The following is a 27,645-nucleotide window of genomic DNA, read 5'->3' as shown; positions in this document are numbered from 1 at the left end:
AACTACAAAGTGCACCTATATAGTAAAATGGACAATGAGCGTAGAAGCAAGTAGGTGGTCATAATGTTATGCCTGATGGGTGTACACTATCTGTTTGTAAATCCTGTTTTATTTTTTCAGATCTCATACTATTTATTTTCAGATTATGATGATTATGATGTTTTATCGCTCTCTTCCTGTTGCCGGAGAGCTCATGTGTCTTAAAACGTGTTTAATAGTTCCAGATCCGTTATGACTCAACTGAAATGGAACAAAACACATTTTACATTTGGAGAGAAGTACGTTGAGCCTCAGTCGGTCTCTGTGGTGATCAGCTGCACTCTTTCGGGCTTCAGTCACAGATCTCTCAGCTCTGCAGGCTAGAGCACCCAATAAAATTTTTTTTTCAGATTTACCACATATAAAAACTCAGAAAACATGTGTAGGTTCACTGGTGGTTTTGGACAGTAAATAAAATGCCTATATTTGTGTTGTAGTCATGGCGACCCCTGTTTCTCTACAATGAACAAATTAACATCAAACCGCTCTGAATGACTGATGTACATCTCAACCAGTGAATTATGCAGACATTTTGAAAAGCAAGAGGAGTGGTCCTTTAAGAACCATTCACTGTGCTTGTCCACAGTGTAAACTTTAATGTTCTTCTAGTTAATTTAGGTATAGGGTTACTTTCTGACTTTCTGGCAGGTCAGTCAGTCCTTACAGGCCAACTTTGGCCCACAGAACACACTCTGGGCAGCCCTGCTGTAGGTGGTATTGCTGTAAGTGAATCCCTGCTGGACTGAAAAAAAAACAAGCTTGTCCACAGTATAAAACTAATAGTTTCAACTTTTTTTATTTTATTTTTTGCACTGGAGGGGCAGAATCCCCTCAATAAATTCCTCTAGGCCTACATGTAAGTAGCTGGGTTCACTGTTGTGTTAATTTGTGTTCTGTTTTTTCGCTTGAGCACACATCATAATGACCCAGCCAGGGATTACAGGTGTTTCTGCACATCCTACATTTCCATTCATCCATACCATAATAGTCAGTCACGTTGTCTTCCTCTGCCTCATAGTACCTTTAAATAGAAAACTAATTCTGCAGATCTGTTTGTTAGTTCTTCACTTTGTAAGGTGCTGCATAAACATTTTTAATTAATACATTCATTTTATTATTATGTGCTTGTAAATGAATATCCCAGTGGATATTCATTTACATCATTTTAGGAGATTTCTAGTACTGCAGCCTTAAAATCTGTATTTATCTAAGCACATAATACACCTTTATTACAATGAAATGGCACATTTCTGATTGGCGTACTAGGATGTAACTGAAGTGATCCAGCTTTGAGCAGCATATGCTTTCATCATGGACAGTTTTACAAGTGAAAAGTATATATTTTTGATTAATTTTAAAAAACAACTGTCGTAAATCTACAGCAGAAACACTGCAATAACCTGCTGTATTACTTAAATACAACAGATCACTGTAAAAAATGATGCAATCTGGGAGATACGGGTCAAGTTTCTTGTCAAAAAAATGTACATGTTGGATTTCATGGTAATTTGCATGTCATTTGCAAAGCATATTGGGAAAGTAACGTTTAATTCTTTTAGCCTTTGGAGCTGAACATTGCAGCACCGGATCTCCCCAGCATTCCTTGAGGTTTTGTTCATCTTTATTTTTGTTAGCTTTTACACTCTTACACTGTAAAAAATGAGACGTCTGCTCAACTTAAAATGATATAGTAACTGATTACATGGCTTTTCTTGAGTTGACTCAACTTGAGTTCACCCAACTCAAACTTCTTAGTTGAGTCAAAAACTCTCCCAGCTACTGTTTCTAGGTCTGCGTCTCAGTCAGATAAACAAACTGAATTTGCATTTATTACTCAGTTTCTCCACTAGCTGGCGCTCCTTCTATCACACAGTCCTATCTGGCATATTTTCCTCTTGGGCTTCCAGATATAACAGCTGTGGCATTGCTGGGATTTAAACTCACAACCTCCTGATGTTGGGAATGGATTATTAGACAGTTGCACCACATGAGTTGATGCCATGCTTTAAAGTTAAAACAACTAATATTTTCTCCGGTGTATTAAACATTTGTAGACACACAATCTGAGCTGCTTCATGTGTTCCTGAGTGGTGCAGTGGACTAAGCCGTCAGCCCGACAGGAGGTTGTGAGTTTGAGCCCCAGCGATGCCACAGCCATCCATAAGTGAGTACCCAAGAGGAAAAATGTCCAGCAGGATTGTATGATGGAAAGAGACCTGACTTGTGGGTAATGTAAAAAAACAAGTTCATTTTATTTTCCTCACTGAGATGCAGAACTAAAAAATTAAGAGAACTTTTGACTCAACTAAGAAGTTTGAGTTGTGTGAACTCAAGTTGAGTCAACTAAAGAAAAGCCATGAAATCAGTTACTATATCATTTTGAGTTGAGCTGACCTCTCATTTTTAGGAGTGTAGTAGTTCTGTATAGTACCAAAAAGGGTTCTTTGGCTTGTAAGCATAGTGGAACCCTTTGGCACATTCTGTAGCACATCAATCTGAAGAACCCTTTCATGGTGCAAAGAACTATACAAAGGGTTCTTTGAGTGTTCATGGTTCTATATAGAACCATTTTCTGTACTAAAGAACCCTTGAAGAACCATCTTTTTAGGAGTGTAGTTCATCCATTTAGGAGTATAGTGTGATATTAAAACAGACATTGAGTTACTGCCAGCTGTGTGATTTTAAAGACTGGTATAAATACACATGACTGCCATAATGTCTTGTGTATAATGTGCTTGATAAACAGTTTAACGATGGTGTGATTCATAGTGTGATCATACAGTTGGCTTTGAATAATTATATTTAGTTGAAATTCAACAACAGGTAATATTTCTTTGGGTACGTTCACATTACCAGGTTGAAGTGGCACAAATCTAATTATTTGCCCTAATGTGACTCAGATCTGATGTTTTCAGGGCTGTGTGGACACACAAATCTGATCTTTTCACATCCGACCACAGCTACTTTCATATGTGGTCCTAGCTCAGATGCGTATCCGATTCGTGGTTAATGTGACGCTCAGATTCATTTTTTTTGCACTGCGCTTGCACCACCATTCCATTACCATGGCAGCAGCGCCGAACAGAAGCTGAAGCCTGTAAACGGTGGAAAAGCAGCTCATCTCACCTTTTTCACCTTCGTCTCGTTCTAATAATGAAGCTGAGAGCTGATCAGAGTTAATTATCTCCTCGGCGAAGCTCGTTCTGCTCGTTAGTTTGTGCTGATGATGCTCGTAATTCATTCACGTGACATTACTGAGTAGGATGTGTGCATGAGGGTCATTTCAGGACGCCGGTTCGTCACATTAATGACAGATTTGAATCACTTACCTAAACGAGTGTGAACCGTCCTGTCAGAGAGATCGGATTTGAGCAAAAAATCGGATTTGAGCAACGAGGCTTGTACGTAGCTTTTGAGACTTGTGTCAGTAGTAAGGTATCTACAGTAGACTACAGTACTATGTAATTACAGCATTGTTCTGAAAACAAGAATTACTGTATGGTGCAATGGTGCTATATATAAACAATACCTTACTGTCAAAGGGAAACTCCCCCGAAAATCATCCTGTTGGTCCTTCATAGCCTAGCAACTGTAACCACGCCCGGATACCTCTGAAAAACTGAACAATATGTCGTAACATATTTGTAAATCTTAAAGCTTGCTCAATTTCGTGAGAGTTTGTTGGAAAGAATGAACTGTTATTTCTCACACTGAAGACAGAAGAGGAGATGTGTGAGATCTCAGTTAATGTGAGGAAGAGCGCATCACCAAATTGGAAAAGAGCATCTCCAGAAGTAGGACTGTTAAACCAAACATTTTGCTGCCATTGAAGCATCAGTGCTGTGATGGCGAGTGAGCAGCCAGTCAACGCTGGAAAGGACCTGAATTGTTTTGGACACTGTCTACTCCTCCGTCATGAATGGATTAAAAAAATTGCATCTAAAGCAAAAATCTTATCGGAAAACTATCATAAAACTGTGTTTCAGACATCAGGCAATGTGTTCATAAGATTTTCATGTAATAACTGTCTGTGAGGGAGCTTTTAGAGGTGGACGTCTGGTTCCTATCACCACCACTGTGAACAATTCTGACTCAGTAAGTTTCTCTAGAACGGAGCGTTTCACACCAAACCACTCTGAATGACTCTGTTTACATCTTAACCATTTAATCAGTGTAATAATAATAATAATAATAATAATAATTATTATTAGTAGTATTATTATCATTGTTATAATAATAATAATAATAACAACAACAACAACAACAATAATAATAATAATAATAATTATTATTATTATCAATAATAATAATATGCTTCAGGTATCAGGCAATATATTCATAAGTATTTAATGTAATAACTCTCTGTGAGGGAGGTTTTAGAGGTGGAAGTCTGGTTCCCATCACCACCACCATATACAATTCAGACTCAGTAGAGTTTCTCAGTAAGTTTCTCTATTATTATTATTATTATTATTATTATTATTATTATTATCATTGTTGTTGTTGTTTGAAAAATCGGTGGAGTTCCCCTTTAAATAAAAATTGTTCAAAGTTCAGCAGAGTGTCTGCTGTCGAAGTGAACCGGAGGGCAAGTTTTCGTGTCTAAGTGCCGATGCTGCCGCAAAGCATTATGGTAAACTGAGTCACTGCGATGTAGATTTGTAGAATAACTTATTATGATGATATGCAGGATCATTGTTGGAAAACCGATCATATCTAACACGCTTTTTAAGTAAAACTAGCTGCGCTGCCCCTTCGCAAACCTTAATACCACGAACGCTGGTCGGGACGCACAACGCATGGACTGCATTTCCCAGAATTCCGCCCGAGCGAGCGGTCCGTCTACGAAGAAGGCTCGCGCGAGGGAGGAAACACGAGTTCCACTTGATGAACGGCAGCCTGGATTTGGCTAAGCTAGCTTTTGTTTTCAGCTTGTAGCTGGTCTGAATTGTGCGGGCGATTGAGGCTCTGCGTCTTTAGGAACATGGCTTACGCGAACTGTTCGTTGAAAGTGAACAGGCAGCTGCTGGACCCCAGCTTTGAGAGTTACAGGCTCTCCTTAGACTCAATTCCATGTTATAATGTAGAGCTGGATGCAGGTGAGAGGAAAGGCTGCAAGTTGGCTTCCCTATTCCCCAGCTTCTTATTCCAGTTTAATCGTTCCACCTTAAATAGTGCAGCAGTGACATTCCTGCTGCACCATTTAAAGTGGAACGGGGAAATTATATTACACTTCAGCTTTGTGGTGAGAAGAGGAGGCTCTGATCTGCAGTTTTAGTGTGATCAGTTATACTGTCACTATGATTTAAGGTTCATTAAAGCAGCCTTTCTATTTTTCTAATGTTTTTTTGTGTAGTCTAATATATTCCAGTTGATAGTAGTGCTGGAAATGCTGTACATTGTTTCATGTATGCATCTTTTAGTGCTTGTATTGTTTTGGTGCATGTTAAATGCTGTGCCCATCAATCTCCTGTTGCTGATATGAACACATTAATGTTAATATTAATATTATATAATATTAATATTGAGATGTCTGAGCCACAGCTCGATTGAGAGGTGTTGAAACTGTGCATAACATCCTTATGATGTTTATGTTAAAGGAGAATTTCATTAACTGTTCCAAAGTTCTGCATAATTAAATTGTTAAGATATCGACAAAGTCATTTTGAGTGATTTGATGTAAAATGCTCTGTTCTAGAGATTTACACTCTTAAAAAAAAGTTGATTCTTCAAGGGTTTTTAGTAAAGGGAATGGTTCTGTTGAGAGCCGTGAGTTCTGTATAGAACCGTTGCATGCCCAAATGGCTCTTTGCACGGTGAAATCGTTCTTCAGATAGATGGAGAATATAATTTGTAGCCTATGGTTCAATATGGAACCTTTTTTAGAATAATTCTGTGTAGCACCGAAAAGGGTTCTGCTAATTTTACAGTGGCATGCATGTATACAATAACAGAACCCATATAACACATTCTCCATCAGTCTGAATAACCATTTCACTATGCAAAGAGCCATTTAAGCATGAAACGGTTCTATGTAGAACTTATGGTTCTGAATAGAACCATTGCCTTTACTAAGGAAACCATCTTTTTTAAGTATGTAGAGTCAGAATTGTTTGTTGGTGACAGAAATCACATTAAACGAGACATTGCTTTCTTACGACACTTTTGAAGAAAGATTTTGGCCCAAAATTTTTATTTGAAATTCCTTCATGGCGGAGAGGTACATGAAGGTCGTTGTAAGGCTAAATAGTCCACAAAGAAAACTTTTTCCTTTGGTATTAGCTCTATTTTACTATTATTACATTACATAAATAATCTCTGTAGATTCACTGGTGGTTTTGGATGGTAAATAAAATGTCTCTATTTGTGTTGTAGTCATGGCGACCCCTGGTTTCTATCACCACCACTGTAAAGACATCTGGGTCTCTACAATCAACCATTTCACACCAAACCAATCTGAATGACTCTGTTTACATCTCAGTGATTGAATTATGCAGATATTTTTGAAAAACAGGTGGAATTCCCCTTAAAACCTTACTCTCTCTCTCTCTCTCTCTCTCTCTCTCTCTCTCTCTCTCTCTCTCTCTCTCTTTCTTTCTCTCTCTCTCTCTCTCTCTCTCTCTCTCTCTCTCTTTCTTTCTCTCTCTCTCTCTCTCTCTCTCTTTCTCTCTCTCTCTCTCTCTTTCTCTCTCTCTCTCTCTCTCTCTCTCTCTCTTTCTTTTAGCTGTGGCGGAGGTTAAACTGAAAGACAGTCAGTACACTCTGGACCATATGAAGGCGTTCGGCATGTACAATTACCTCCACATTGATCCGTGGTATGAAGAGAGTGTTTACTTTGTCGACTGCAAGGGAAGGGTGCTCAGTCTGACAGTCACGTTGGTAAGTCTTTTGAGTTCTGTTTAGATTTAGTGGTTTTACTGTGACCATGGAGTTAAAAGGGGATCACCAGACTTTAAGGTCCAGCACGGGTGAAAACTTTTTGCGACTGCAGTGTGTTTTGTGCTGTGAACCACTCTCCTCTCCAAAAATGTATAGTAGAGGACACGGGTAAGTTCAGACATGTATGTACTCAAACATCAGCTCAGCAACCTTTTTGCTCCTTTTGTCCATGTGTCCTCTGATCTTACCCTTGTTGGCAGACAAGTGAAGACATTTGGTGTGTGTCACGTCATACACAAAACATTGGATTACTTAAAGGGCCCATACCCTGAAAAACTGATTTTCTCTAATTTCTAGAAAAATAAAATAGATGTGGTATGTAAAGATCTATGCTGTTCACTCCCCAGTCCATAAAGTCTATATATGGAAGTGAAGATGCAAAAAGGCCGTTCTGAATTAATTGATTTTGTGATGCCACGAAAAAAATTTAAAAATCTGTATATCTGCCTATTCTACTGTCTACAGCAGTTTAGCTCCACCTGCTCACACTGAAGTTATAAGGAGTTTAATTTTAAGGAATTCAGCCTGCTTAATCTTAAGGAATAAAGAGAGCTTGGAAATTGGTCATTTAAAACTCAATTATGATGGTTTTTGTTACATAAAACTAGGTGTCGACTGGTATAATGAATGATGATGAATGATGAATAAACTCATTGCTATCCTGGACAATACCATCACACCCCCTCCATGACCTACTGGTCAGACAGCAGAGCACCTTCAGCAACAGACTCATTCAGCTCTGCTGTAGTGAGGAACAGTACAGGACATTGTTTGTACCAACAGTGATCGCACTGTACAGCAGCTCGTCACTGTGCCGGGACATTACTGTATACTGAGCCACTGGCAGGACAGCCTCACTGAGCACCATCCATCTATCTGTCTAACTATAGTTTTTTCAGGGCCAATACTGATACTGATTTTTAGTAATCAAGGACACCGATAACTGATATTTGGGGCCGATATTCATTTACCATAATTTATTTGTAGTGTGAAACTTTTACGAATATATTCACACAATCTTTATGTAAAACAAATACATAGTATGAGTCACTGACAGTGTTGAGAACTCATCAGGAGCCTTTTCAGTATATGGGTTTAAGCGGGAAAGTCTCAGTACAGGCTATTACATTATATTACAGTAAGCATCTGAGCAATCTTGCAGTAAAAATTGTCACTAATTTGTAACAACAGTGAGGGAACATGAATGTTAACATGTTTATTTGATTTGTATTTTATGCGATAACAAGCAGTAGTTGGACCGTTAAGTGTATCAGATGTATTCTGCGCTGCATGATTCGATGGTAACGGCTTGTTTAATGTAAGCAGAGCAGTGGAATCTTTGGAAGTAGCGAGCTGCAGCTGTCTGTCTTTTTAACGACCACGAAAAGAAATGAAAATGACCAGAAATTGTGTATAGCTTAGTTATTAAATGTAAAACAATACATTATGGTTTAGAATTTACTGCTTTCTGGAGGCTTGTCTGCGTTGGCCTTACTCAAGCTCTGCTATATGCACACACGTTGTGAATGTGTTCAATCTACTACAGAAGCAGTTTGGGTCCATACAGCGTGTTGCTCCCACCCACACAAATCTCACTCTCACCAAACGTGATGTTTTGGGCAGGGCTTGAGTTGCACGCGTGTGTCATATTTCTCTGGCTAGGGTAGGGGTCGCAACCCAAATGTTAAGAAGAGCCATTTTGTCCTTTCAGCAAAAATCAAACCACCTTGGGAGCCATAACACTTTATGTCCATTTTACCATCTTGGCTGTAAATCTGTCTCAGTATGTGCTGATGTAGTAATACAGGCTAAAAAATATTATATAAACGCTAACGCAGACTCACTTTGCTCTGCTTTAAACTTTAGCTCAGCTACAGCTGCTTTTCTCACATCTCTGGCAGGAAACTTTTCCTCAAAAGTAGAACAGTTTCTTGTAAAATGTCTCTCAACGTTTGATTTTTTTTATTAGGCCAAAGTCGAGAAACTGACTTTTTAGATTAATTGTATCAGGAAACCAGCTGGAGTGATTATAAATGCAAATAAGTCCATTCGTCTCCAAATTATCGATGTTCGTCTTAAATCTTTCTCTTTGTTTTTTTTTGTTAGCTACTAGCTTGGCGAGATTATTGTCTGTGTTGCTATGGTGACCAGCAATTTGCGCGCAAATCTATATCTAATAATCTAATCTAAATGGGGTTAAAGAGTGGATTAGCAGATGTAGGCTACATTAACTCCAGCGTTTAAGTCCATGTATTGTTAAAACTGTTAGAACGATCAGCAGAGCTTTATTTTACTGCAGAGGACGATTGAGCTTTTTGCCAGTTGCGTTGATCAGTCTCGGCCTCTCACTGTGGAAACGCTGCTCCTGCGTCTCTCTCAAACACTGAAAAGCGGGTTTGATTGGATTTACTCAACACAGGGCGGGACACAGAGACAGACTACAGAAGTGCTGGTTGGTTGTACATTTCAAGCAATCCAGTAGTGCTGTGGACGGGACATTTTGCCAGACTACATAAGTCTGTGACCGTGTGTTCAGATGTGTGCAAACATAACAAAACACGCTAAAAAAATGCTAAATACTGGCTCTGATTATTGGTTGGGCCGATAATCGGTCGACCCCTACATAAAACCACACAATCCAAATAGAATTACAACTATCCCACACAGTCCAAATTGTTCCCAACTAATTACAAAGAAATATAACATTAAGCCATTTGCGAACCGTCACATAAGACCAGTTAAAGTTTCATGAAGCCTAAATGAATGTTCTGTTTACTTTTTTGTTTTTGTCACAAAACATTCTTACTTTTGTTATGTTTAGTTGTTTTCTGACTTGCGCATTCAAGTTCAAGCTTTCAGTAGTAGTCACTGCATTAAAGGCGCACATTCACTGCAGTGCAGATTTCTTTTTTCAGATTGTTCTATTTTCAGAGCAGGTTTAAGGGGAGTCTGGCCTCTTCCTATTTCCCATATTATATCAAAAGCAGGATTGCAGAACGCCAGAGGGCGCCCGTGAGCGAGTCCTCAATGAGTGGGAGTAAACGGAGCTAAACGGCTAAAAACGAAAGGTTGAAATAGTTTCTAATCACTCGCCCAGAACTTTCTTTTGTAGTACAGAGTAAAAGTAGAAGGACGAATTTCACTAAGAAAGCAAAGAAAACTCACCTGTATGTTTCCTTTTTTCTACAGCAAATGGGTTTTCGGCAGCAGAACGCTGGCATTACTGCTACTAAGTGCTGATTGGTTGGCGAGCGGAGCAGCTCATTGGCTGTTCGCGCTCACTGACATCATCACATGAGGCGCTGTTTTAAACTCCTATAACTCGAGTTCAAAAGCTCTTAAAAATAAAACAGCAGAGTTAAAATATTTTATGTTATTCATTGTTCATTAAATAAATTTATAAACTATGATTTTGCTGAAATGCTCCATCTTAACCCATTAACTCTGGACTCACTCAGGAGCGCCCTCTAGCGTTTGAGAAACCCAGAAGACATTAGAGTGGTGATTCTCCTCTCTACCAGTTCTCTGGTATTTTGCCATATGATGTGTTACTTTATGTCGACACTAGAGGGCACACAAGCTTCATGTTTGTGGCTGTCTGTAGCTCGGTGCACTGCACTGTGTAACATTGACATCATTGGCAGTTTTCAGCTTCACTCTTGATTCTCTTCCTGTTGCTGCGTTTCGTCAGCCAGTCCTTTAAGATATTTTGTGTGATTATGTGTGAAGGTGCACATCTTGTGCAACTCTTTTTAATTCCTTATGAACATAAGTTTAAAATGTAAAGCACAGGGAAATTGATTTAGCCTCATTTAAGGTTATGTCCTGCCTGCTTGCACATTGTGAAAAGGTCTTTACTGCATGTTGTTTAAAGTGCAGTTTCTTACAGGCAGCTTTCCAGCTTATTTTTTTAATGTTTTTATAATTCAGGAGATGGACCTGGTCAGCTGAACTTGACATTTTTCACATCAACATAACATTGACGTTCACTGATGTTCTTGTTCTTCGTCGTCTTTTGATCCTCTGACACTCTGCGGTGTAAAATTACTCTGAGATTGTTTGATGATTGCTGTGATTATGTTCTAATTATCTCTCTGTCGGAGCGAGTGCCTGCGCTCTGTGAACGGCTGAGAGTGAACCGCGTATCACACTGTGATCACAGCTATTGAGAGGTCAGAGGAGAAAACAGAACAGAAAGGTGGGAAGAGAGATAACGTTAGCGCGCTCCACACTCCATGGCGACTGCGGTTCAGTGGCTGCCTGATGAAATTGCTTTGATCATCACAGCATTAACAGTTATCAAGGACTGTGATCGTTTTTCAAGTTGAGTTGTTTAATTAAAGAAACCGTGGAGACATTTATGTTGTTTTTGTTTTGTTTTTGTCCTTGTATTAATTAGGGAAGAACTGATATGGGAATCGTGGGCTGGTGCTGATGTCTAATTACTTTCATGAATGTATCTGCTGGAGCATAAACGTTTACAGAATGTGGAGAGGAGAAAAAATATTGTGTAAAATCTCGGCTCTAGTTCATATTGCTCAATGTAGTGGTTTTCAAAGAAAAAGAATGAAATAATTCACAGTTTTTTTTCCCAAACTCTTCCTTCTGGGAGTCACTATAGATCAGGGGTGTCAAACTCAACCACTAAAAGGACCATATTAAAAAATCTCAGCAAATCCGTGGCCCAGCTGTGTTTTAATGCATTTTGAATCTCGGCTCTAGTTCATGTTACTCAAAGTAGTGTTATTCAAAGAAGAGTGGTTATGTTTATGTAATTTATAGTTTATAGGTGTGACTGAAAAAGAATGAAATAATTCACAATATTTTTTTTTCCAAACTCTTCCTTCTGGGAGACACTATAGATCAGGGGTGTCAAACTCAACCACTGAAAGGGCCATATTAAGAAATCTCAGCAAATCCGTGGCCCAGCTGTGTTTTTAATGCATTTTTACTTAACATTTTGCCATGACCTGAACTGGCCATTGTTTATTCAAAATATGCCAAAGCTGCAACAGCAAAATAGGCACTAAATACAAAATAAATAGTTGGTACTTTTTAAAAAAAACTGCCTATTTGCTTGAACTAGTCACCAGGCATCTTTTCTTTCTGTGTAACCACTGACCCATAGATTGTTGTTGGGGGTCAGAATGCACACTATGTTGCAGTGCATGCTGGGGACTGTAGTGCATCTCAGGGTGAAACGGGCTAATAAGGATAGAAAATTAAAATAATTTGCAGGCCGAGTAGGACTGTGTCACGGGCCTGACTTGTGTTTGACACATGGGCAATAGATCCATAAAGACAACCCGCTTCCTACTGCTGTCAGGTTACTGAACTCCTCTGGGCAGTATGAATATAGTCTGACTGTAAGATTTCCAGCTTTTCAGAATGCATGGATGAAATTACTGTGCAATTTTTCATGATTCTATTATGTTAAATCTAGTATACTTTGTGCTGTGTTGTATACAGTTTACTGTATATGTGTTATATTGTATGTTTATGGCTATTGTGTTACAACAGAGTTGAATTACATCTTGTTGCACTGGATACAGTTACAACAGACACGTTGTGTGGCAATAAAAGGAATCAATAGATAAATCAGTCAATCAAATTTGCTCATTCTGCATCCAGTTCTCAGGAACAGAAATGCCATTTCTCAACTTAAATGGCTTAATGGCTACCAATAGACACCACTATTAGCCTGTAGAACACATTTAGATCCCATCAGGAAATCATGTGGAATCAGCCCCAGAACACCTGTTAAACCATTAGAGATCAACCCATCAGCAAAACATAAACACCGTGTATTACTATTGGACACCACCAGCAACCAGCAGAAACTTTTAAAGGCTCTCTGTTAATTTTTTCCAGTGTGGAAGTCGATGTGGTTGGCAATGATGATGATTTTTACCATTAAAAATCTGATCAGCTGACCGAATAGTTTTTCCTTCTGATGCTGGGGCAGCTGTGGGCTGGAGGTTAGGGGATCAGCCTTGTGACTGGAAGTTTGCCGGTTTGATCAGCTGAGCTGACAGTACGTGACTGAAGTGCCCTTGAGCAAGGCACCTAACCCCCAACTGCTCCCAGGGTGCTGTGGATAGGGCTGCCCACTGCTCCGGGCAAGTGTGCTCACTGCCCCCTACTGTGTGTGTGTTCACTAGTGTGTTTGTGGGTGTTTCACTGCACAGATGGGTAAAATAAGGAGGTGAAATTTCCCCAATGTGGGACTATGGTCACTTAATCTTTATCTTGATCTTGATTGGCTGCTCATCTCAGATGTTCCAGTGTAGCTGAGTCTCTATTGGTTCCGCATTTGTGTTTTCTTGGCATGGTGGAAATTCTGCAATGCCACTGCAAAATAACATGCTTGAGTATATTTTACCCAATTATATTTAAGTAAATATACTTTTTATTTTATTTGAGGTAAGTTGAGCCATTGGCTCAGCTTGCCCCAAGACTAGAGGCACGATTTACCATTTATGAACTTCAACATTTAAAGAAATCAAAGGATGCTAACTTACTGCATCTGTTTGTTTAATGGTTTGTTAAGGTGCTTAACGTTTTGCCATTTTGGGTTTGGCCCATTTTTTTCTGCATGAGATCCTCATGGTTTAGCATTGAAGGGAAAGACTATTTACTTCTATTTGAGTTACAAATGCAAGAAAAGTAAATAAAATCAACATATTTTATTGCAGTAGCTCAGTGTCACCTTGTTATTTTGCAATAAATGTCATCAAATATTGGTTTGAAATTTCAGCCAAATCTAAATAACTGTCTTTTTTTTTTCTTTTTAAGTGGTTATGATTCTTATTTTGTGCAACCCTAATATTAATGCTTTCTCCTTATTTAGTGCTAAATGACTAATTTTAGGAGTTTCTCTGATTTCATGTCTGGATCACGTGTCGCAGCTATTCTGTGTGCAGGAAGCCTGTAATCATAAATGTTACCATTAAAAAAAAATACAGTTTCAATACACAAAGTACATCATCGAGTTCCACAGTGTACATGCACAATTGTCTGGCATGAGAAAAACAGCTCTGTAATCTGTCCTGCCCAGACTTTCATGGCCCTTCACAGTTGTATGCAAAAGTTTACACACCCCCGGGGAAATTATGTGTTTGTTCCTGTGTGGGGAAAAAAGTTAACACATCCTCCACAATGAACACCCTGAAATATGACATTTTTCTGAAAATTCTTGTGCACAGTTTCTATTTATTTGCTGAATTTTACATATTGGAAAAACATCAAATAAAACATGTGCCTTTTACACAGGCCACATTTAATGTTTTATATTTTATTCCAATATGATAAATTGAGCAAATAAGCAGTAATTGCACATTATAATGTGCAGAAGGGTGTTCTCTGTAGAGGATGTGTACTTAGCGATCAGCACTACTGGGGCTCAGTTTAAAGCCCATTTATCAACTGATGAGCATGTTACTCTACACTACCATTCAAAAGTTTGGAATCAGTTATCTTTGCTATTTATTCAATAATAACTTCAGTATTGTTGATTACATATAATGCAAATTTGAAAGGTCACCGGTTCGATCCCCTCAGCTGATCAGTACGTGACTGAGGTGCCCTTGAGTAAGGCACCTAACCCCCAACTGCTCCCTGGGTGCCGTGGATAGGGCTGCCCACCGCTCTGGGCAAGTGTGCTCACTGCCCCCTAGTGTGTGTGTTCGCTAGTGTGTATGTTGTGTTTCACTGCACGGATGGGTTAAAATGAGGAGGTGAAATTTCCCCGTTGTGGGATTAATAAGGGTCACTTAACTAAATGTATAAACTAGTAAAAGTGGTTATTCAAGGGTTCTTTAATAAGGGCAATGGTTACGTAGAGAATGGTTCTGTACACACTTAAATGGTCGTTTTCTGTGATGGAAACACTGCTGTATATGATTTTTAAAGGGTGCATATCTGGGAAAACCAAATTTACTTACTTTGTTGAAATGAAAAAGTTTTGATAGAGTAAGTAAACGTTGTTTTAAACTTTAAATCATTCACATCTTATACAGTTTAAGGAGTGAATTATAAAAACAGGCCATTTTGAATGCATTGTTTTGGGGATTTCATAAAAACCAGTACATTTAGATATATCCATTTATTCAGTCTACAGCAGTTTTGTTCTGCCCATTTGTGCTTTCAGACTGGACCGCTTTTTGAATGAAGCACAATATAGGACAGCCAATCAAAACGCAGCACATTTACATATACCAGGCTATGAAGGCACACAGATTTATGACCGTTTTTGGTACATAAACAAATACAAACATAAGTGGACCTCACAGGGAGAAAATAGAAGCAAAAACTAGGGTATGGGCCCTTTAAAATGATTTTATATAGTGAATTTATCATCTTATTATCTTATAATATATTTGTCAGTGTTTAATATATATATATATATATATATATATATATATATATATATATATATATATATATATATATATATATATATATATATATATAAAATAAACACTGACAAACTGCACGGCTCACTAAAAAGAAGGCAGAAAGAAGCCTGTTTAACTGGATGTAGAGCAGCACAGTGTGTGCAGTGTTTAATAGAAATCACTGTATTCATAGTTTTTAATAGTGTTTCTTTAAATATATCACTGCTGGTACATTCTGTCTTTTGTGATATTGTATTTTCTACATCAACCACGTCTCCTGCAGAGAACCAGAAAGGGTTCTGCTACTGTCAGCATGACCGAATTTCCTCTGCTGTTGTCAGGACACGGCGCTGGGGAAGCCGCGGGAGATGTTCCGGATGACCCCTGAGCCGAGCTCATGCGCAGGCGAGCGAGTGTGTGCGTCTCTCAGTCTGACGTCGGCGACCTGGGCCGCCCTGTCGGACGGGGCGGGAAATCTGACCCTGCTGCGCACCAGCAAGAGAGGAGAGAGCTCCCACACCAAATGGGAAGTAAGAGAAAACCCACTCAAATGATACTACTGTAAATATGCACCACCTCAAATTCAGGATTTGACAGTTTTCATTTCCAGACTAACGTTAAAAGCACATATTGAAAACTTTTGGCTCAAAGCTGGTTTAAACAGCTGAATGTGGTTTTGTTCCAGTCAGTCTGTAAAGTGTTTCACAGCCCATCTTGCTCACTGAGTTGTATTCCGTTAGTTTCTTGCTGATTCCAGTCTTAGGTGTTTCATCATAACTGCTGACTGAAAGGCTTACTGAGGGGTGGGGCTGAACGATTGGGATGAAATATCTATTTGCAATTTTTAGCAACCAATGTTGGGACTCCAGTTTGAATTGCGATTAATTTTTGAATTAAGATCCAGGCCTGTTTTATTTTGGTCCAGAAAATCAGCATATCTGCTTTATCTGGCTTGTGACTTGAACACTGAACATGGTGTGCCAGACTGCCAGTTAGTTGTGGTTGTGATGTCACAGCATATAGGTGTTTTTGTGTTTTTGTTTGTGCCAAAGTAGAAAATAAGCAGTGTTAAGCTGCAGCTAACAAGTGCAGTATGGTTATTATGAATTCTTAATAAACATAATGGCCACGATTAAACTATCTTGATCCCACTCCTTACTAAGTCATGGCCATGACTAAACTGTCTTGTTTCTATGCCTTATAAACCGTGGCCGTGACTTAAATATCTCATTCCCACTCCTTACTAAATCTTGGCCACAACTTAACTATCTCATTCCCACGCCTTACTAAATCTTGGCCACAACTAAACCATCTTGTTCCCACTCCTTACTAAGTTGTACTATCTTGCCTAGCTAGTAGCTAAAGAAACGGCAAAGAGAAAGATTTAAGACGAACACCGACAGTTTGATTTTCCTGATACCACTAAAAATTCACGAAGCTGAAGTCGCTTCTTGTTCGCCAGCTTCTTGTTTGAATTTTCCCTTTCCACCTTAAATGGTGCAACAGTTAGCTACGTAGTTAGCTACATTCTGGCACCTCAGGCACCATTTAAGGTGGAACAGGAAAGTTCAAGCAAGACTTCAGCTTCGTAAAAAAGTCATATGTTGAGACACATTTTACAAGAAACTATTCACTTCTGTGGAAAAGTTTCCTGCTGGAGATGTGAGAAAAGCGGCTATAGCTGAGCTAAAGCTTAAAGTAGAGCAAAGTAAGTCTGTGTTTCTGTTTGTATTATATTTTTTAGCCTGTACTAATACATTAGCACATACGGAGACATATTTACAGCAACAATAGTAAAACATTACTTCAGTAAAATGGACATAGTGTTGTGGCTCCCAAGGTGGTTTGATTTTTGTTGAAACTTGACAAAATAGCTCTTCTTAACATTTGGGTTGCTGACCCCTGGACTAGGGGATGGACTGCTGGAGAACCTTTAACACCTTTATATTCAGCTGTGTAAATCTTTAAAATTGTGATTTCAAAAAACAAGGTTATACACAAAATAACTCTGTAAATGCAAGTCTGTATTTTTTTTCTACTGGAATGTATTTACCCATTAAAGCCCCCTGCAGTTGTGCCCCTGCTGTTAGGCGAGAGATTACGCATCGATTTGGCGTGACTTAAACGCTGCTCACCAGGCTTAGCATTTCAATGAGGGATCTGTAGAGACCCTGGCTCTCTCTGCTTCAGCATTACAGCTCAGCGCAGCTGCGTCCAGCGTGTTGTCAGTGCCTGTGCACTGTTGTTTCTGTTATGTTACTGTTATATTAGTAGTTGAATAAATCTATGGTTTTCATAATTAAGTGATATTTAAATTTTTTAGAACACAAAACAATAAACCATATGTTGCTTTACAAATTCAGATAAAGCTGAATTCAAATGAATAAATATGCATTATCATTTAATCTTTGTTAAATTTATTGCAAAGGTACATTTTAAAATCCAATATATAAAAAAAAACTGCAATATATTTTTTAACTTAAATGCTTGTTTTTTTTTTTTATTTTAACTTTAGTTGAGTAATCATGTCCTTATTTGATAGATCAGTTATACCTAATGCTGCTGCTGGGGTTCTGCCTGTCTGTCTGGCATGAATATAATATCATGATACTTCACAACATTTTTATGATGCACAATTTGCATCTCGATATTTTTTTCTGAGTTTTTCTGAGATTGTGCAAAAAGTATGGCACATTTTTTATTTATTTATTTTTGTCCCCAAAATGATAAACTCTGCAAATAAATAGAAACAGTGTGATAAAATTAGCAGAAAAATGCCATATTTAAACCATGTAATTTGACTTGGGGTGTTCAGATTTTTGCACATATCGCTTCTAGTTTCATGACCTGATTCTGATGCTCTGCATTTCACCCCTGTGAAACAGCCGATGTTCAGTGAGTGTCTGGGGGAGCCTTTCACCATCCTACACAGCCTCTCCCACGTCCAGGCGGGAGTCCACACTATCGACCTTCTGCTGTTGCGCATCCAGAAGGACCCGACTGATGCCAAAGGCAGCGGCTTCTGCACGTCACTACAGTGGATTACTGTGGGCAACTCTGCTGGTGAGCGTCTCGGTGTATGAAAGTGTGTTGTGGACGGTATTTGCACACCATGATTTGATTCACAGCGAGGCTGAATTTTTATTTTCACCTTCTTAGTCAGATTTGTGTTTATTTTAAAATGTTTTAAAATGTTCCACATTCCATCAGAATTGCATCGTTTAAGCAATAGAACACGAGAGGGAGTGTGTTATCGCGGAATAACGGCTAAGGGCGAGTGCAGTAGATCATCACAGCTGTGATGTTATTCACGATAACACACAACCTCGAGTGTTCTATTGCTTTTATACAACAGTTAAATAAATAAAGTAACAAATAAATAAACTGGGCTGTGAACGCAGCGTTTAATATGTTTTAATGTTCGGAGTTCCTTCCGCCAAATTATAGTTCCTTAACGAGCAGCTTGTTGCTACGTCAGAGTACTGAACTCCGCTCACTCGCTTCACAGTCTGCTGTAAGCCTCGCCTTTTGAAGTACAGACTGAGCCATAAAACTGCCGCAATATCAAGTTTAGCTCAGTTTTGTCCATTTTTGCCAGATCAATATTAATGTTGTTTTGTTCCAGCCAGTCTGTAAAGCATCTTACAGCCCATTTAGTTTGGCGAATGGTGTTGGGTTCATTTCTGGCTGATTCCAGGTTGTTTAGCTGTTCTTCTGTCACAGCTGCCGACTGAAAAGCTGCTCAGTGGTGATGACGGTTTGGGAATTTAGTGTCGTCTCGTCTTCAGAGTCTGACCAAATCGGCTGTCGGTCAAATGTGATCTTAAAAGTGTCCATTTTCTGTTTGTGGCAAAGTAAGAAGTAAAAACTTTCAAATGGCTTGAGCGTTTCCTACAGCTGTCAAAGTCGTTGCTTAGCAACGGCGTCTCAGCGGAGTGATACAGTGTTCGTGAAAAACGTGATGTTATGGTGAAATAACAGCACAGTTAGAATGCTTCTCAACCAATCAGCTTGCGTGGCCGGAACTAACTGTTGTATTAATGAAAATAAATTCCTTATACTGAACATAGTTTGGTAAAAACAAGCTAGATCTTCAAATGAGGTTCATCAGAAATTTATACAGGATGTTTAAATGAGGATCGAACTCACGACCCTTATGTTAGTAGTGGGGAGTGCTGGGGAAGAATGGGAAGAATGACTTGGCAGACACTAAAGGACGGCCTCAAGTGCAGAGCAAGAGTGTTGGCAGAAAGGTGCAATGCAGCTAGGAGAACACTAGACAAGGAACGAATTAAAGAGGGAACGCAGTATACAAGAAAAGTAACTGGTCATGGAGGGAATCAAACCCTCACTGCATTGCCAGACTAACGAGCTATGCAGTGTGCCACCAAAGGGGATAATGAGTGTGCTAACTAATGACTTAAAAGGATGACCCAAACTGAGAGCTCCTCAAAACTGAATCCAAAAGGGTCACACACTCAAATGTTTTTTTAATACTTATGCTGGAGAACAATTCGAGAAAAGCAAAGACTCAAAACTCGAGACCGATAACAAGGTTATGTGCGCGTGACAGCGTGAACTCAAGACTGAGCGGTGAGCAGCATGTGAGCACCCCTTAAGTAGGGTGCTCACAGTTGCTACCGCTCAGCCCCAGTTACTCAGTCCTGGCACTCCAGCCCCTCCTAGCGGCTCGAGGTGGCATAGCATTTTGCCTGGACGTTACAGTGTTTGAATGTAGTTTTCACTGCCTCTGTATGTGCAGGACATCCATCAACAAAGAGTGAATCAGAGTGAATCACTGAAAACTGCAGATCCCATTCAAGAGTGTTAATGTTTCTATCATTTGTTATATCAATAACACTAAATCAACTTTAGAGAGCAGAGGAAAGAAAGCAGTGATTTGTAAATTCTGTTTGACCTGTATTAAATTGAAAATGGTATAAAATCTCAGTAGTTCATGTTTTAGCTTATGAACTTTTTGACACCTGCACCGTGTTCCAGAAAAGTTGTGACAGCAGCATGTGTATCACTGTGTTGCATCACCCTTTTTTTCAACAGCACCTGTTAAACCTTTGGGAACTGAAGACACCAATACTGGTGATTGATCCTGGTGTGACAATTCTTCCGCAAGTCTTCAGCTGTGCTGCTGTACAGGGCCTTTGTTGTCACATTTTGCACTTTATAATGTGCCACATGTTTTCAGTAGGATAGAGACAGGCCATTCTAACACTGATTACTCGGCCATGCTGCCATCCTGCATGCTGTAATATGCAGAATGCTTCTTGGTGTTGTCATGTTAAAATGTGCATTAATGTCTAGAAGGCAGAATATGTTGATCCAAAGTCCATGTGGTGATACCCATCACAGAAACCTGCCAGTTTTCAATGAAGTGCCATCTGAGGGGTCGAAGCCGTGGTTTTCGACCTTGCCCTTCAGACACAGAGATTCTCTAAATTCCTTGAATCATTTGATGACATTATGCACTGTAGAGGATGAAATATGTAAAATCTAGTCACTCAGTGAGGATTGTTTTTAAACTGTTGCATTATTTCTTACTCACCCTCCTTGTTCATAAAGGCCTTGGCCTTTTCTGGATGCTACTTGTATACCCAAGTATGATGGCCTCACCTGTTAAAGATAGTTATACTTACATTTTTAAGGAGCTCTTAAATTGTCCTAACTTTTTTGGAACATGGTGTAGGCAATTTCAGAATGACTGTATATTTTACAAAAACAAAGAAGTTGATAAGGTAAAACTTAATTATCTTTTTACTGTTTTTGTTTAAAAGCAGATCAAAGTGGATTTAGAAATCACTGCTTTCTGTTTTTAATTTCATTTCTCATATTGTCTCAAGATTTTTGGAATTGAGCTTTATGAATAGCAACAGCATTTACTTAGCTATGAAGCAAGATGTTTTGTGACTACATTCTTTCAACTCAAGCCCAAGAAATGAGTTTCTTGTTGAATCTGATTTTTTATGACCCAGCAGCTTGGCCGCTTTTGTTTTGCTCCTCAAGAAACTGAGAAACTGGGGCAAGTAAATCAATAGTATGCTTTAGGTCCACTGCTCTCTCCAGTTGAAGTGCACTGTGTTCACTAAAATATGTAAGCATATTTTTCCAAATTGTTCCACTCTTTTGCAGTGTCATTATGGTCTGACATATTGGCTGGGAAGAACCATCGCAGTCTTTGTTAATTACAGTGCCTTACATTAATCGTTTTTTAATTATGTGCAACCTCCTAAGTGATTCAGGTCATCAAGCCATCAGAAGCATCTGAATGGGCAAATCAGCTGGATCTGATTAGAGCTGCAATAAAACTCTGCAGGAGCGAATTAAAAATCAGTTAGTTGTATACACTACCGCTGCAGAGGTTGAGGCTGATCCTCAAATGACTCCTTGCTCCCTGTATGGTGTCCTGCACCGATCATGAAACTATGGCTTCTGTATCTAAATGGTGCTCTAAATGTTAGACAGGGAGCAGTGCAACTTATGGCTAAATATAAATGGCTTTACATTGCACATGTAATGTGTTATTTTGGGTTGTTCTGTGACCTACATAGTGCATTTCATAGACAGTAGGGAGCCATTTGAGATTCAGCCTGGCTTGCATTTTTATGACGTACATAATGTAACGGCTGGTAAGTGCGCTTGTGCTGTGAGGCTGCTGCTACACCTGAACCAAAAAGTCAAGGCATAATTATACACGACTCACAGAACTGAATATCTGGGCGCCTCTTTCTTCAATGTAGAACTTTACTCGATTCATGTTATTTATATAGGCAACTGATTTTCCACTTTTAATGTAATCGACTAGCCAAATGTAATGTAGTAGATTAGTAGTAATGTAGTCGATTAACCAGAACATGTTTGCATGTCTTTTTCCTTTTTAGTTTAGTGCTGGAACAACGATGAAAATGTTGCTGACAAACACTAGAACTCAATAGTCACCCATATAGTATAAACTATAATTTATGATAAACTAAATGAGCAAATACTGACTCTAGATCAGCACACCGATTCCGGTTGTTTAAATACAGAGCTGGATGCCTGCAGCTTTGTTCATTTTTCAAGTTCACAGTCCAAAGGCTGGTAAGTGCACTGGTGCTGTAAGGCTGCTGCTACAGCTGTGCCAAAAGTGTTGTGGCATTATAACATACGGCTCACTGTGTAGAATAGCTAGTCGCCACTTTCTTCAGTGTAGCATTTTATTTGATTCATGTTGCTTAAATAGACAACTGATTATTCTTTTAAGAGTTTAAAATGCCAGTTTGGCTCATTAAAGAGCAACTAATGATATTTTTGTTGTGAATTTGTCTAAAAGAAAGTTCTGGAAACGTGTTAGCATGCTTCCTGTGTTCATTTAGTCCAATAGTGTGAGTTTCGGGTTTTAAAATTGGCCAGACAATCAGCTATTGGCCAGTTTGGCTGTTAAGAAATTGGCACTAAAAATTCACGACCTGTGCATCCCTCATGTTTACTAGCACTATTAAATGGAAATTCCACTAATTTATAAATAATTAAATCATTCAGGTATAAACAGTCGTTCAGATTGGTTTGATATGAAGCAGTTCATTGTAGAGACGATTGCCGACTCAGATTTCTTTACAGTGGGGGTGATAGGAACCAGGAGTCACAATGTCTACAGCCTACGTATAGACATTTTATATACTATCCAAAACCACCAGAGAGCCTAAGAGGATTGTTGATGATGCTAAAATAGGGATAAATCTACAAAATAAGTTTTCTTTAGGATCTATTTTGCCCTAGAATGCTCTGCACGTCCCCCTCCAACATGAATGTATTAAAAAAAAATACATTTTAGGCCAAAATATTCACAAAACTAACAATGTCTGAGACATCAGGCAGCAATTTCATAACTATAGCATGTAATAACTTTGTGATGTAGGAGGAAAGTGTGCTTAAGTTGTCTTGTTCCTATCACCACCACTGTAAACAATTCTGACTTGAATGTGTTCTCTAGAAACGTTTCATGTCAAACCACTCTGAAAGACTCTGCTTCCAAATGTTTGCCCTGTAATGTCAGAACATCCCTTCTTATAAGTGGGTCCTGATTCTTTCATAAATAAACTCTGTTCATGATTTAATGTGTCCAGATCAGGAGAAGAAGTATGAAGTGAGGAAGAGGAGGCTGATGAAGGGCAGGTCAGTCCCTCACTATGCTGCGCTGGAGCCTCAGGGGAAAGGGCTGATGGTGGCATCAGAAAAACCCTTCAGCTTCAAGGAGGTGGATGGAGTTCCACTGGAGGAAGCACCAGCTGAGGACATGGAGGTTGAGCGCTCAGGTGAGTGAAAAATATTGCTGTTTATGATTATGATTATCTAGAGTGTCAGTGATGATACGTGTGCAGCAGATCACATTCGTCATGGTGCATAAGATTACTTAGCAGCTTAAAATATCAGTAAACTCTCACCTTGAAAGTGTTCTGTTACTCAGACGAGAAGTCTGTTAGTAAGGGTGCACGGTAAGTTGATGGCTGATTATATTGTCAATAAATGGTAAAATTTATTTATTGTTAGCCCAATATTGAAGTTACAGCATTCAGCATTACAGAATTCATGTGCTCTTTTTCCATGGCGAGTGCACCATCATTCAGCGTTACCATGGCAGCAGTGCCGAACAGAAGTTAAAGCCTGTAAACGGTGGAAAAGCAGCTCATCTCACCTTTTTCACCTTCGTCTCGCCCGTTCCACCTTAAATAGTCCAGCAGTTCTGACGCCTGAAGCGCCAGAATGTAACTGCTGCTCCATTTAAGGTGGCGAATATCTGACTTCAGCTTCATATCACTGAAGAATTAGGGGTGGGTGATGATAAATAACTGCCCCCCTCTTTGAAGATCATATGATGCCCTAAATGTAACTAAAGCCCAGCAGTGAGGAGCTGAACTTTACCCTCCTCTGCTGTCACTGCAGACTGGCAGGGTCGCCTACAGAGCAGCGCTAGTAGCTGTTAATGAAGTAATGCTCTTTTTATTTGAGGGTCCCATTTCAGAGGGAAGATTTCAACCACTACCCTGTAAGTCAGTTCAAAGGGGTTAGGATGACACTCATGATGAAAACAAGGGGTAGGGATAAGAATAATAAATGGGATTGGGCCTAAATCTCAGTAGTCACCTAAATAGTGTCTGTACAAATACATCACCAGAACTTCTCTGAAACCACTCAAACCACATCCAGGTCTTCAGTAAGGTCACACAAACTTCTACATGTGGTTTATGACACAGTATGACTTACTATGAACAACAAAAATGAACAAATGATAACTCTACATCAGCACTCCGACTCCTGAGGTGCTTTTGAATACAAAGCCTGGCTGCCTGCAGTTTTGTTCATTTTTATTGTTCACAAGTTGTACTGTGTCCTGAACCACATCAGTAAGTCTGTACAGCCTTACTGGAGGCCTGGCTGCAGTTTGAGAGACGTTATGGAGATGTAGGTTTACAGAAATAATGTTTCACTACTTTTACTTTAAGTTTTTAGTCAGTTTTTAGCATCATTTTTGAGTTTCATTCTGTAAACCTAGTCACTATTTCTGACTTTTTTTCATGGATATGAATGAATAAGTGACAACTTGAGCTTGCAGAGTGGTAAATAAGGCGCGAACAAGGCATAAATAGTATTCAGCAAGTGTCCCAAGACACTTTTTGTGCAATATATAAGGTCTATACCAAAAAAAGCCAAAATAAAAGTCTTGAGCATTCACTTACTGTTATGAATAGCTAAGTAATGTGAAGATATATATAAAAATAACATTTAAAATCACAAATAAATTAAATTCAATAATTAAATTCACAACTTTTACTTTAAGTTTTTAGTCAGTTTTTAGCATCATTTTTGAGACACTTTTTGTGTAATATATAAGGTCTATACCAAAAAAACCTAAAATAAAAGTCTTGAGCATTCACTTACTGTTATGAATAGCTAAGTAATGTGAAGTATTTATATATATATATATATATATATATATATATATATATATATATATATAATATACACATATATATTTATTTATTTATTTATTTATAATAATAGTCACCATTTAAAATCACTCTGTTTGTTTGATTTAGCTATCTCCCGACTGTGAAAAATCAATGAAAGATCCATCTTTAGATTTTGAATCTGTCGTCTGCTCATTCTACTTCAATGCAAAAAAATAGTTATCGATATCAGCAACAATAAGATGTTAATTACTGATTATAGAGGCCTAGAAATTACAGTAATGCTTTCTTTTACTGTCCCCCAAGTTCTAATCATTAACCAGATAAGTGTCAGGTACAAACTCCAAGGTACTAGATTTTTTTTTTTCTGGTTAATATGAGTTCCAAAGCAGTTCAGCTAAATTACACTGAAATGTCGAACATGTTCTAGCTATAGGATTTAGTCAAATATCTCGTAACTGGCTTTATATTTGGAGTAACAAGGAAGTAAATACATGCACTACATTTCACTGTAATGTCACATGTTTATGAAGGAAAAATCTCAAAGTAGTAGCTAGTTATGAGGGCTAAAAAGGTGGCGTAAAGTCGTTTGAAGACATAAGAGGTGGTTCTCACTGTGGCTTTACTGACTCCTTATCATTTACATTGAGATTTTTGCAGCAGTTTACTTTAATGCTTCAATCCAGTATTGTACAATATCCTTTTTCCAGTTTAGTAGCTAGAACCCATCAGACATTACACTTTGATTTAGTCAAACATTTGGATGAACTGTCTTGGAACATCATGTTACCCAAAATAATATCTCAGTGGTTTGGATAACGTGATGGTGAGTCCTAGGTAAACATAAAATATTCCTCTTGTGCAGTAAAATAAAGCTCTGCTGGTCGTTCAACACAGTTTTAACAAACGCTGTTGTTAATGTAGAACTGCTAATTTACCAACCTTTAACCCTGAAGGTTGGCACGCAGACTGCTGGTTACATGGCAACACATATAAGAATCTGGCCTAGCTTGTAGCTAACAAAAAGGCAAAGAGAACAATTTAAGATGAACATCAATAATTTGAGATTTGCATTAATAATCACTCCAGCTGGTTTCCTGATACGTTGAATCTGCAACGAGAAACTGACAAACACTAAAAAGTCGCAAAGCTGAAGTCAGTTTCTCTTTCGCCAACTTCTTGTTTGAATTTTCCCGTTCCACCTTAAATGGTCCAGCAGTTACATTCTGACACATCAGGCACTATTTAAGGTGGAACGGGAAAACTCATGCAAGAAGCCAGAGAATGAGAAGCAACTTCAGGTCGTAAAAAGACATTTGAGAGACATTTTGCAAGAAACTGTTCTACTTTTGGAAAAGTTTCCTGCTGGAGATGTGAGAAAAGCAGCTATAGCTGAGCTAAAGCTTAAAGCAGAGCAAAGTGAGTCTGCATTTTTGTTTATCTTATATTTTTTATTCTATACTAGAACATCAGCGCATGCTGAGACATATTTACAGCCAAGATGGTAAAATGGACGTAAAATGTTGTGGCTCCTAAGGTGGTTTGATTTTTGCTGAAAGGGCAAAAAATGTCTTTTTTAGGATTCTCAGGATAACAGTGAGCTGTTCTGATATGGTGCTTTATCCTATGATGTCTCAAATGCTGTATATGTCACACTGTGATGAGTTTCTGTGTTTCTTTAGTCATGTTCTTATGTCGCAGTGGGCTGGTGCCACATCATGCTTATACCTCCCTGAGAAGACATCGTGTCTTGTTTTCTCAAAAGAATGAATCAGAGAAATGATTGGTTGCAGTCTCAGTGCAGGGTTGTGAGTCTGCTCATTGCTTTCGGATGAACTTCAGTGATGAATTCAGTAGGGTACTGGGGTTTCTCTCTGGGTAACTGGGGTTGCTTGATTATTGCAAAAACTCATCACGATTATTTTGGCCAATGTTGAGATCATGATTATTTAACATAATTACTTATTGACTTTGGAAACATCATGCATTTATTGAACTTAAAAAAAAAATTGGACAACAGTGGATTTCCTTGAACTAGAACTATATTTTAAGAGAAAAACAAATAAAAAAAGGAAAAGACGATAATAATTAAAATAATTAAAATAAATTGATGTAGATCTAAATAAATTATATAAAAATAAGAAATAAAAATAAATCAAATAAAAAATAAATAAATAAGATTGTAGTGCACAACCTACTGAAAACTACTAAACATATACAAAAATATATCTAAATAAATTAGACCAAAATAAATTAGATGAGCCAGTAGAGGGAGTGCGGATCAGGTACAGCCTTGCATAGTGATGATAATC

At 38.5% G+C, this 27,645-nt stretch overlaps 1 protein-coding gene across 1 annotated transcript in view; it reads left to right on the top strand.

Moving 5' to 3' along the window:
• Positions 1–4,898: 4,898 nt before the first annotated feature.
• Positions 4,899–27,645, top strand: part of nudcd1 (NudC domain containing 1) — a 55,091-nt gene continuing 32,344 nt past the window's right edge. The window contains exons 1-5 of the mRNA XM_036567659.1: positions 4,899–5,138; positions 6,764–6,918; positions 15,716–15,904; positions 18,260–18,437; positions 23,492–23,680. Coding sequence (XP_036423552.1) covers positions 5,024–5,138; positions 6,764–6,918; positions 15,716–15,904; positions 18,260–18,437; positions 23,492–23,680 — 826 coding nt within the window. The 5' untranslated portion in view covers positions 4,899–5,023. The remainder of the gene's footprint in view (positions 5,139–6,763; positions 6,919–15,715; positions 15,905–18,259; positions 18,438–23,491; positions 23,681–27,645) is intronic.

This window comes from Colossoma macropomum, unplaced genomic scaffold, assembly GCF_904425465.1.
Source record: "Colossoma macropomum unplaced genomic scaffold, Colossoma_macropomum, whole genome shotgun sequence".
Lineage (NCBI taxonomy): Eukaryota > Metazoa > Chordata > Actinopteri > Characiformes > Serrasalmidae > Colossoma > Colossoma macropomum.
Note: the sequence above shows the minus strand (reverse complement) of the source record. Positions and strands in the feature narration are given on the sequence as shown.